This window comes from Pan troglodytes, chromosome 10 (genome assembly GCF_028858775.2).
Source record: "Pan troglodytes isolate AG18354 chromosome 10, NHGRI_mPanTro3-v2.0_pri, whole genome shotgun sequence".
Classification (NCBI taxonomy): domain Eukaryota; kingdom Metazoa; phylum Chordata; class Mammalia; order Primates; family Hominidae; genus Pan; species Pan troglodytes.
Window position 1 is genome coordinate 99,551,901 of NC_072408.2, and position 12,870 is coordinate 99,564,770.

General features: G+C 41.1%; 1 protein-coding gene across 1 annotated transcript in view; it reads left to right on the forward strand.

The window, feature by feature from the left end:
• Nucleotides 1-12,870, forward strand: part of PLEKHG7 (pleckstrin homology and RhoGEF domain containing G7) — a 69,002-nt gene that overhangs the window by 20,425 nt on the left and 35,707 nt on the right. Inside the window, exons 4-6 of the mRNA XM_054664599.2 lie at nucleotides 5,201-5,328; nucleotides 8,444-8,484; nucleotides 12,697-12,792. Of these exons, the coding sequence (XP_054520574.2) occupies nucleotides 5,201-5,328; nucleotides 8,444-8,484; nucleotides 12,697-12,792 (265 nt within the window). The remainder of the gene's footprint in view (nucleotides 1-5,200; nucleotides 5,329-8,443; nucleotides 8,485-12,696; nucleotides 12,793-12,870) is intronic.

A 12,870-nucleotide genomic window follows, 5' to 3' on the forward strand; every position in this document is an offset into this window, starting at 1 on the left:
ACAAATGATTATAAGACATGTTTTTTGTACTTAAAGAGTGTCAGTCTAATGGAAAAAACACATAAATAAAACATGATATTATAATATATTCAATAATCAGTCTAATAGCATTTATTGGCTGCTTACCAAGTTCTGGACACTGATCTAAGTGCTTTATATTGATTAATTTAGCCCATCCTCACACAATATTATTATTGTCTGCATTTCCCAAATGGCAAAGTAAGGACCAGAGAGGTTACTCAAGTTGTTCAACCAAGGGTCACACTGCTAAGATTAAAATCCACGAAATTTGACCCCACATTCTTAACCACCACTCCAGAGGACTATAGAAGCATGGAACAGAAACACATACGCCATCCAAGAAGGGGTTGGGGAAGATGAATCCTTCCACCCCAATAGTAGTTACACGCTCTCTGAGGTATCCGGGGAATAGAAAACCAGTTTATAGAATCTTGGGAAACTACCAAACTTAATGATACTAGAGTGTATAACATCTAGAGTTCAAGCTAACAATAGTCAATTTTTTTCCCCAAAATTCCCCTAGATTACATTTCTCATTCAAATTATTGTAACTTTTTCAATCCCCGCCCTCTTTAAATGCTAAAATCTCATTATATGCTTCTTAGATTTTTATCAAGAGACCTATATAGTTGATGGGGAAGCTTCTGACATTTCTCTTCAGGGTCTTCTTTTTCGGAGCACTCAGCATTTTATGTTATATAATACCTTCTGAAGACCATTATAAAACTTTCTGGCTGGATTTGTACACTGCTAATCCATTATGTGTCAATCCCAGTGTCCTGTATGCAATATGATGAAGGCAGAATTATGTTTCTCATTCAAATTATTTGAACTTTCTCAACTCCCACCTAATTCAGTTCCCTCCATCCTTATAACTATCATTGACATTGAGTTGGCAAACAAAAAAGTTGTACGAACTCACAGCCCTAATGATCTTCTTATAAAATCAAATCATAAAGTAGAGAAAAAGTCAAACAGGACTGTAGAATGCTGAAAGATGGCCTCATCCTTGGAGGAGGAATCCAGGATGAGAGATCTGTGTCAGTAAGGATAGCATTTGCCTGGATGTCACAGAACCCAACGAGAATGACCTTAGCAAGGAAAGAGAGGGTTTTGGGTAACATAACCAGATCCCAGGCACCTGTTTTTCTATTCTGCTGTTGTCTTTGCAAGAGTTGTGGTATATGTTCAGGTTTCAAGATCTATTCTGAACAGCAAGAAGGCAAAGGACAAGGAGTAAACAGAAGAAGCTAGCTAAGTCTGTCCCCTTTGAAAAACTTTTTCCAGGATTCACACGCTTGAGCCTCCATTTAAATCTCATCAGCCAGGTTTGGGTCACATGGCCTTCAGTAGCTGCAAGAGAGTCAGAGCAGGTCAGCCTATGACCTCAGCACATACCATCCCAGACAAAGCAGGGTTTTAATAGCAAGAAAAGGAAAGAGCATGCACATTGAGTTTGCACATTATCTATTATTACAATAACAGTGATGACTACATTCTCCTAAAGTTTCCTAATTAAAAAAAAAAATAGAAGAGCAGAGAAAAGGCAGGTGAAACAGATTACAAAACCCCAGGGAATATAGACAATTGACTAAAGCTGAGCCCAGTGTTACTTAAGTACTTGCCCCTTTGTGATTATCTCCTTAACAGAGATAATCCATGGGCCTGAATCTCATAGTATGACTAGGAGTTAGACAGACTTGGGGAAGGCACCTAGGGGATAAAACATTCCCAGCCAAAGCACCAAGCTGGGAAGCACCATTTTGTATGGGGAATTACAATGCATTCCCTATTTCCAGAGATCAAATTGCAAAGTAAGGAATATCTGGCAGGTAAATGGAGCCAGATCATGGAAGTCTTGTGTTTGTGCTTTAAAAATGTGTTTATCTGGTATGAGAATCCTCTGAGGTGTCTTAAGCCAGGGAGGGATGGTTCAGACTTAAATTTTAGATAACTCACCTTTAGTGACCATTATAGGATGGAATCAAGGAGATAAAAAGGAGGGCGGAGAAACAAGGTAAGAGGCGACCATGTTAATACAATTGGAAGATGTTGAGGCCCTGATCTGGTGGAGACATGGAGGAGTGCACAAATATGAAGAATTATTTCCTTTGAGTATCATGGAAGACTTCTTGGAGGAAGCAGCATTTTATAACTGAAAATGAACTTTATTTTGTGTCTACACTGTGTATCTGAACAGTCTGAGGCATCTTTGCTTCATATATTTTGTAAAAAATTATGGGATATAAGTTAACCACTAATTATAAATTCCTAAACAACTTGTTCTACTATTCATAAGTAAAACGATTTGAGAAAAATTTTGGCAAAGGCAAAAAATGTGAAATAATACTCAAAACCTATAAGTAGGAAAAGCCTATATCAAGTTACTTATAACCTCAAAAGTAATTGTTCTCTAGTTGTGGTGAGTATCCAGGGAGCGGGGTGAAAATACAGATACAGAGGCCCACTTCAGATCTACTAAATCAGAATCTCCACGGTGGGACTTGGGGATGGGTATTTATAATTAATTCCACAGGATATGCTAATATACACTGGTTTTCATCAGCAGCATGATGAACCTAATAGGGCATGATACACTCCACCATTACACATATTGACAAGAAAGAGGGCATGGGATCCGAGAATGTGCAATTAAGAGGCAAGAGACGAAAGTGCAGGCAGAAAGGCTGTCACTCATATAGAACGTCAGAACCATGGAACTTGGCTGCAGAGCCCGGTAGGACTTGAGCAGCAGCTAGGTAGGAAAATGGAAAGAGCGGAGGAAGGACTGGGATAGGGAGACTAACAGGGATCCAAGCACAGCCACTTTGGGGGTGGGAGAGTGCTAGATGGCAATAGACAAAATCACGATATCCAAAAGGGTGTGACAAACCTGGTCTCTCAACTTTCCAGGCAATTCATAGCTATGCTTTTGTTGGTAAATCAAGACAAATTTCATTCTATGTAAATTTCTAACTATTATTTGTTGGTGAAAATATAGAGATTACATTGGTCAGTAAACAGAAGAAATTGCATCTCTGTCCCTTAGAATAGACCAAAGGAATATCTGAACAATTCTGATGAGAAAACTGTGAGTCCCTACAGTTCCATGTTATTAGGCAGGTCCCCAGCATGACAGACCCCTTACCAGCCTGACCAATTTTGCTCCTTAGAGATCACTGAGCAAATACCTGGTGGCTTTGGCACTGTTCCCTACTGTGTCTGTGACATCACCCATTTATTTTGTGAACATCCTACAGACACATTTCATGAAATGGGCCAAGGGAAAGAAGAAGGTAGGAGAAAGGAGAAGGGCAGAGGAAAGGAGAAGGTAGATAGTCCTGTGTGATGAGCTTTTCCAACAATATTTCTCATTTTTCTCTGGGAAAAATAAAAGTAGCTGACTTTAAACAACCAGCTTCAGATCATCGGGGAACCATGATCACCCCCATGGATCCTGCTGCCTTCTGAGGCAGTATGCATAATTTGCAAAGACTTCTGTGTTTGAGGTCTTTTTCCTAGTATCCTGAGTCAGAACAAGCAGAGCGCATTTGTGTTGACATGTCTACGTGAGCTCTTCTGCTTTGGATTAGTCAAAACCATAAACAGCAAGTAAGGCTGGAAGAGGTGGTGAGTAGATGTATGGGGTGTTTTTGTCATCACAGCCCTCCCCTGCCTCCCAGTCCTTCCTAACAGAGTGGCAGCAGGCAGCTCGCAGCCATTCTGCATGACCAGAGGTGGTCTGAACCATGAACCTGCCTAATTCAGCTCTAAGATCTCTCCTTGCATCTTTTTAAAAACTTATTTTAATTCAGAGAGTACCTGTGCATATTTGTTCCACGGGTATATTGCATCATGGAGGAGATCAGACTTCTAGTGTACCCATAACCCAAATATTGAATGTGGTACCCAATAGTTAATTTTGCAACACTTACTTCCCTCCCACCTCACCCCTCCCCACTTTTGGAGTCTATTGTTTCCATCTTCATGTCTATGGGTACCCATTGTATAGTGCCCACTTATAAGCGAGAGCATGTGATATTTGATTTTCTGCATCTGGATTAGTTTACTTAGGATAATGGCCTCCAGCTCCATCCATGTTGCTGAAAAGAAAATAATTTCATGCTTTTTTTTTTCCAGACAGAGTTTCGCTCTTGTTGCCCAGGCTGGAGTGCAATGGCGTGATCTTGGCTCACTGCAACCTCCACCTCCAGGTTCAAGCGATTCTCCTACCTCAGCCTCCCAAGTGGATGGGATTACAGGCATGCGCCACCATGCCCAGCTAATTTTGTATTTTTTTTAGTGGAGACGGGTTTTCACCATGTTGGTCAGGCTAGTCTCGAACTCCTGACCTCAGATGATACGCTCACCTCGGCCTCCCAAAGTGCTGGGATTATAGGCATGAGCCACTGCGCCTGGCCAATTTCATGCTTTTTTATGGTTGCATGGTATTCTATGGTGTGTGTGTGTGTGTGTGTGTGTGTGTGTATATATAAATATATATACACACCACATTCCATGGTGTATATATAAATATATGTATATACCACATCCCATGGTGTATATATAAATATATATATACACCACATTCCATGGTTTATATATAAATATATATACACACCACATTCCATGGTGTATATATAAATATATATACACACCACATTCCACATTCCATGGTGCATATATAAATATATGTATATACCACATCCCATGGTGTATATATAAATATATATATACACCACCTTCCATGGTGTGTGTATGTGTACACATACCACATTCCATGGTGTTTATATGTGTGTGTATATACCACATTTTCTTTGTCTAATCAACCATTGATAGACACTTAGGTCAGTTTCATGACTTTGCTATGGTGAATAATGCTGCAATAAACATATGTGTACAGGTGTCTTTTTTATATTATGATTTCTTTTCCTTTGGGTAGATAGTCAGTAGTGGGATTGCTGGGTTGAATGGTAGTTCTATTTTTAGTTCTTTGAAATATCTCCATACTGTTTTCCATTGAGGTTGAACTAATTCACATTCCCACCAATGGACTATAAGCAACCCTTTCTCCACAACCACGCCAACATCTGTTGTTTTTTTACTTTTTAAAAATAGCCATTCTGAGTGGTCTAAGATGATATTTCGGTGTGGTTTTCCTTTTATCTCTTGAGCACAGGTTCTACGAGCACAGGCGGAGCTCTGTGGTGCTGAACTTACCTGGACTTGAGGTGTTCCCCGGGGACCTTCTGGTGTCAGATGGAGCTGCTGATTACCTATGCCATCCACTTCTGCTGCTGAATTCAGGTTCTGTTCATTCAGTATACTTTCATTCCATGCCCACTGTGGAACAGATATTGCCATAACCAGGGGGAATTTTCAAAATATTGAATAATTAGTAGAATATATGCACTGACCAGTTACAATCAGCCTCACCAATTACAACGGGCACCAGCTGTTACTGGAATTACAGGAACCAGCTGAGTACCAGTCTTGGTATTGGGCATTCCATTTACAGAGATGAATAAGGTATGGTTCTTCCCTTAAAATGTCTTCTGGCCAAATGTCTTATCCCAGGCCCAAGACCTGAGACAGGTGCAGCATCCTAGATCAGAGTGCCCTCTCTAGGCTGGTGAGTAGCTTTCCCATTATTGCTGTCATGTTCATCTCCCACCCCACTCCTGGGCTTCAGCCTCACACTGATATCTTCCAACCAGGGTGGTACCATGGGGAGGCAGAGGTGCCGGTGGCAGATGAGTGTCTGATAGAGAGGCAGCTTTGGGGATAAAGCGTCTGCATCTTTATCTCATTTGTGAAATAAAAGAACAATTAGGGTCTTCAGGGTGTTTTCTTCAAGATTCTGGGGATAGGTAAACCAAAGCCTTTGAGAGCTAAGAGGAGACTTAAGGATTATCCATGCTGGTAGTTTTTAAACTGATTTAGTTCTTAGGAGAGTCCTTTTTACAAAAGAATCCTTGCTTGGAAATCCAATGTATAAAACAAATCCAGATGAAGTTGCAATGCTTGCAGCTGAGATGATCCCCAAAGACTCACCTCCAAGGCATCCCCAGGAGCCTCAGGCACCCAACAAAACAGTTTAAAAACCACCAGGGTCATCCCTCATTCACAAATGTGTGAGTGAGACCCAGAAAGGAGAAGTGGCCTAGTCATGGGGTCAGCTGGTTTGTGCAGAGAAATGGAATCAAGGCTCCTGACTGTGAGTCCAGTGCCCTCTCTACCAGTCTGCATCTGTTATCATCTGTCATCTATTGTATGGGCAGCTGCAGTCTCCTGTACGTGGAGCCCAGGACCACCAGTGAATACATCATAACTAACATGTTAATAGCTCTTTATTTTTACAGATCCTTTCACATCTACTTACTGTCTTATATGATACAGTAATCCAAGTGAACAAACCAAGAGGGATTAAGTGATCTGCTTGAGGACATGCCCCTAGAAATCTGAGCTAGTCCTAAACACAATGTGGCCTTAACAGAGGTTACTACATTTTAAGAGGCTTTAGAATGCTGTCAATTAATTAACAACTAGAACAGTGGTTCTCAAAGGCTGTCCCGAACCAGCAGCTTTGCCATCACCTGAGAAGTTGTTAGAAATGCAGATTCCAGGCTGCCCACCCCCGAGACCTTCTGAATCAGAAACTCTGGGGGTGGTGTCCAGCAGTCTGTTAGTCCGTTTTGTTTGTTGTGGTGGTGGTGGTGGTGATTGTTGTTTGAGACAGAGTCTCACTCTGTGGCCACCACCACGCCTGGCTAATTTTTTTGTACTTTTAGTAGAGACGAGGTTTCAACATATTGGTCAGGGTGGTCTCGAACTCCTGACCTTAGGTGATCCACCTGCCTTGGCTTCCCAAGGTGCTGGGATTACAGGCGCAAGCCACTGTGCCCAGCCAGCAGTCTTTTTTAACAAGTTCTGCAGGTGATTTTGATGCCGGCTACAGTTTGAGAACCACATGCTAAGGAACAAGTTCATCGCTGCTTCTACATCTCACTAGCTGTTATTTTTGTGTGTGCCTAGCATCATGGTAGATACCACACAGCAAAAGATAAGCAGCCTCCTCCCTATACCCCTCTGCCCTCTTCTCAGGAGTTTAGAATAGAGGCCTCATGTTCCCAAGTCATGGTCTAAAGCAGTGCTGCTCACGCTTCGCTGTGCATATGATTCACCTGCAGATATAGTTGAAATAAAGATTCTGGCTTAGCAAAATTGTATATTTAAGGCAGATAATGAAAGATTGTGGATTCAATAAGGACTCATGAATCTTCTGAATATTTACAAAGCTTTCCCAAGGCTCCAAAGCTAGAAAAGCACAGGAGAGAAATTGGCCAAGGATCAGGGACCCCAATTATTGCAGTTCAAATTGGATGTAATAATTTACTGCCAGGCATGTGAAATCTAAGTGTGGTGAAGCTGATTTGTGCCTGAGGGAGAGTCCACCTAATCTCCCTTTAATAAAGATCGATAAGGTGGTCAAAATGAATGAGAGGATAATCTGTTGGGCAGGTGCCTCCCAAGGTTACAGTGGGAAGGTGCCTTAAGGACATCCTTTGCAGTAAATGCTGCTCAGTTCATTGCTTCCCTTTGATTGAATTATTATGCACACTCTCCTGGGGGATCTGATAGAGAGAGAGATGGACATATAAGACATCCATTTTGTATGCTGAATGGTCAGAACATGCCACCCACACCTAAGAGACAATTTTCAGCTTTGGCTAGGTAGCATTACAACTTTATGCAAACAGCATAAAATTCAAAAGGCTAGAATCCAATCGAATCTCTTTCCTTCCTGGTCTTCCAAAGAATGAGGGATTGAATAACGGCTTTCTTCTCAAGTCAAAGCAACTCCTAGATGATGGCCAGTAGCAAGAAGCCCCGACATGGGTGATGTTTTAATGTTCCCTATTTTGGGAGTCTTCATTTAACCACATCTGGGGATTATGAGTGAATGCAGTTTCCAAGTCTCCCATTTGCTCAGGCTATTGAAGTTTGCATGTGATGGGGGGGTTCTGGAAAGACAGTGTGAAAATGAAGGGCCTGTCCTTTTAGCCCCAAAGTGCTTTGGCTCCCCGTCTTAAATAAATTACTCAACATCTTCAGTACAGTTTATAGATTTCCTTTCAAGCAATGAGGAAAAAGAGTTTAAATAATACACCAGTAAAGAAACAGGACAGTACCACCTTAAGGCAGCAACAGAACACCAACTTTTAGGTTGCAACATTGTTTCATTCACTTGTCTGCAAAAATATAAATATTCATTTTGTGCATTCTCAAGAGAAAGAGAATTAAAGCAGGATGAATTCTGTTTGGCTAATTTTCAAAAAGCAGGTTTTGTAAAGCACTACGATGATCTGTCACTAGTTACTCTAAGTACTCGTAATAATATATTGTCTTTAATTTCACCCAGAATCCAAAAAGCCAAGATGGCCTTTCTCCAAAAGAGGAGTGGTAAGTGTTGCAAATTGCCATTTTTGTTTTAATTAAGCTTCCTGTAGCTAAGAAAGTAAGAAATGGCTGAAGAGTCTCTTCATTCTGCTTTATCTTTGTATAAAGGCAGATGGCACGTGAAATATAAATGATATCATCACATCCGTAGTATTGGCTACGGAACATGCCAAGTGGTGCCAATTTGTGCAGCGAAACAGTGCTAATTGCCAGTGGTTAATTAGCTCTGCAAAAAAACACAAAGCAATCCTAATATAGTGATGCTTTACAACACTAAATTTATAACTTGCTGCTTAGAAAGCAGCTCACTCGATGAAGCAAACTTGCACAAATGTATGCCCCAGTTTGCAGTTAGTGTCGTGTATATTGGGAACATTGAAAAATGAATGAGATCTTACAGAAACAGATTCTGCAAATACACTTCTATTTCTGGGAAAGCCAATTGGATTAATCCTAGTGGGTTTAAATTCATTTTTGGCTCCATCAATAATTGACGAGTTATCCATCTCAATCAGCGGTCCCTGAGACTTTACTGCCTAGGACAAGAGTGGCCACAGTCAAGCCGTTCCTTCTGGCATGCTGTGGGAAGAGGGAGGGAATGTTCACGATGACAACCTGACTCCTGTTTTCTAGGGGGAGAAAAGGGACTGATTTGTGTTCTCCCAGCATTACTAGTTGCATTACTTACACACCACGACCAGCAGCAGCAGCGGGGCCTTATGGACTGTTACTATGCCTCATTCTGTTAAAAATCTGCCCACATGGCCTTGCCAATCAGTTTGGCATCAGTTGCTGACATCTGCAGTGGTTCTATGGACACACACACCTTGCTATTTTTTAAGTCCCATCGCTAAATAAAAAGCCCTCTAAAGTTCCAATTCTAGCTGCTTCCCTTACTGCCCTATGACCTTGGCCAAATGGATTACTCTCCCTCAGCTCAGATCTTCCCTATAAAAGGCAGAAGACCAGTGCCAGCCTCACGGGGTGATTGTAACGAATGCCTTATAATGCAAGTGGAGCCTACCCCACAGCTGAGCACACACAGACACTCAGTCAATCTTGGCCGTATCACTAGTAGTAGTATCTTTAATTAGGGTTTGGAAAACAACTTATTCTCATAGCCAAGTGTATGATTGACTTTCACTTTTTTTCCCAAAAATAAAATGTTTATATGGAACATACTGTAAACATTATGAGCTGCAAATCTTAAATTGTTAGTAAAATGGTAACACCATTGCCACCAGGGCTGTTGCTCATCAGTCATTTAGAGATGTGCTTTGTCTGTTTTTCTGACAGGTCTGAGACAAGGCTTATGATGCAGCCCCTCCCGAGCTCTTTCTTTGAATAAACAGAGGCAGAGCTGGTCAACAATCACATCTGAGGTCTCAGGAGAAGGGGCATCTCCCCCCCAGCCCTCCCGAGGGCTTATCTAGGACAGGGAAGCTCTGAGGGCTGCCTGAGAGATAGAATATGCTTTCAGAAGGGAAGAACTTGGCCAAGGAAGGGACACTCCTACAAGTTGTTGGGATTGATCCACTCTTTTCCCCATAAAGAAGCAACTTGTTCTACACACATGTGTTGAGCAACTGGGCCAAGTACTGGGACAGATATCTAAGATGCCAAGATGTCCATTATCAGCTCACAATTGAGAAGATGGGACTGACAAGTAAACTGTGGGTGGCGGAGGAAAACATGCTAAATGGTTGGCACTATGTTGGAGGGAGGGAAGCAATGAGGGAGATACACAAAGGAAGAATAATTAGTGGACGTTTTCAGCAAATGTTTTCAGCAATGAAGAGAAAGTCATTTCTAGAAGCTTCACTTTCACAAGAACACAATATCTTGTTTTCTTAAAATTAACGTCTTCTTCTTTCCTTTATCCTCTTAGCCTTATTTATCATGTAATTCATATCTCTATAAATGGTAATCCACATCAATATAACAAACATACTTCTATGTTGTCATGTGCTTTTCCAATCTATTACAGATTTTTCTTTTTCCTCCTTTTTTCCTTCCTTTCCTCCTTCCTTTCTTCCCTTCCTCCTTCCTTTCTTCCCAACCATCAATATAATATTAGTAATAAAAGCTAACACCTCTATAACGTTTAGCACGTTACCAGGTACTGTTACTGTTTGCATGTATTCTTGTTTATGCATGTCAGTTAACACATGTGAACTCATAAATTCTACAACAATCCAACAAGGTAGGTAACATTATTACTTCTCATTTTGAAAATGGGGAAATGGATTCAGAGAGTTTGACTAGTTTGCCTGAGGACACACAGCTCATAAGCTATGGAGCATCCAGCAGTTCCAGGCAGTCTGGCTTTGAGTCTGTTCTACCCCTGATGTGGCCCTGTTCCTTCAACTGTAGGAGTCCCCATCACCAGACCTGGAAACTCCTCCCTCCATTCTCTCATTAGAGCTCTCCATAGATCTTGCCTTTTCTCATTGATTTGTCAACCACTCCAAAAATTTATATATTCAGTCTTAACCTTCAGTTTTGCTCCAGTTCCATGTCACCAATGACTACTGTACATCTTCATGCCACCTACCTCTTAGTTACTAAGTTTGAGACTCCAGAATTAACCTTGGCTTCTCGATTTCTTTACCCTGTGTATCCTCTCTCGTAACCTTCAAATGCTTCTCATTGCCTCTCCTAACCACTGCCACCACAATGGAGGCAAGAAGGTACTAAATGGGTGTGTCGTTTTCAAGAGTTAATGTGACCACTGGGAGAATGGTCTCCTCTCCCCTCACTGGAATACCCACCCAGCCATTTGGCCAGGAGGCTGGTCAAACCCATAGAAAGCCATGGTGAGTGCCCTTCAAAACACAGGGTTGGCACTCACTTTCCCACAACTCCAATGCTGCTTCCATTGTCTCAGCCTCTTTCTTTTCCAACTGGCTGCTGATTTTTTATTTCCACAACATGCAGTCGCTATGGTTTCAGACATCAACAAAAGGCATATGTCCCAATTGCAGTAGGAGGTCTTTAACTGGTTCCAAGATTCCTTTGCTGCTGTGGAGGCTAATGAGTCTACAATAGGTTTCCTCTTTCAGTGCCATAACCCTACCAGAGAAACCAGCCACAGCCCATTAGCACATTCTGAAACTATGACACGGTCTCCTTTCAGCACACAGGGAGCCCCCTACCTGCAACAGCAGATAACCTGTGCCTTCTCTTGCTCCTGAAAAAAACATTGATTAACTTTCACAAAACTGTTTAGATCCATGCCAATATCATGCACTCTGAGGCAATAGAACAAGTTGAAAAATTGTGATAAACATTCATTTGAAATGCAGCCAAGCTGACTTTTAAAAGCCTTGCACATTGTTATTTGATAGCTTCTTCCTGCTTTGGTTGGTAAAATGAACTCTTTAAGTGGGCAATTCATGATGTCGCAATAGAATAGAGAATGAACCAAAAAGAAAATGTTCACAATATAAGTTTAAAAAGCAAGTTGCAAAAGGATGTGTAAATATGGTACATTATACCATTTAAAAATTAATTATGAATATGATCAGAATACCATATTTCCAATGGGTATATAAGGGTGAAGACACATTTCATGCTTTTTTTTGTTTGTTTTTTCTCAAATTTTCTACAATAAACATATATTATCTTAGAAATCAGATTTTTTAAACAAATATTATTAAGAAAAAATGACTATAACAAAAATAAATGGGTGATTCCATTCTAAGGGAAATAGAGTTTCCAGCATATTCTGGTATTCTGTAGCAGAGAATTATTGTTTGGGGCAACTCGCTTGAACACTGGGCTTTATTTTGTCATCTGCTAAATTAAGGGTTGAACCAATATGTCTGAGGTACCTTCTGATGTTAATAAATCTTAGGGTCCAGAGTTTGGAAAAGTTAAGACTGTGAAGGCTATGTCACCCCAATGGGTAGGCGTGATAAGACTGTTTGCTATATGACCATTGTGTGCCTAGGATTTTTTTTTTTTTAATTTGTAAAATGAGAGGTTTGGACAAGGTAGTCTCACGGGCCTGTGTCCCCCAGGTCTGACATTCTGTGGTCCTGCGGCTCCTACTAGAGCTCAGAAATGGCTTTGGAACTGTTAGGGGCTTAAAGACAAAATATGCCATCTCTTATCATGAATGTTAGGGAATGAACAAAAGATGCCAAGGCTACCGAAGTCATGTCATTAAAGAATCAATGTTTGAAAATCCTGTTTCTAACCATCTTCAAGCAGGGCAAAGACAAACAGAAGCACATATCCGATCTGGAAAACTGCCTGTCCTCTGTGAAAATTACCAGCTTCAGGGGCTATGACTTCTACGGTCTTAAGGTATCTTTCAAACTGTTTACTATGGGGTATGACTTTTTCTTTTCGTTTTTTGGTGGGGTGGGGAAGGTCGGGTCAGTA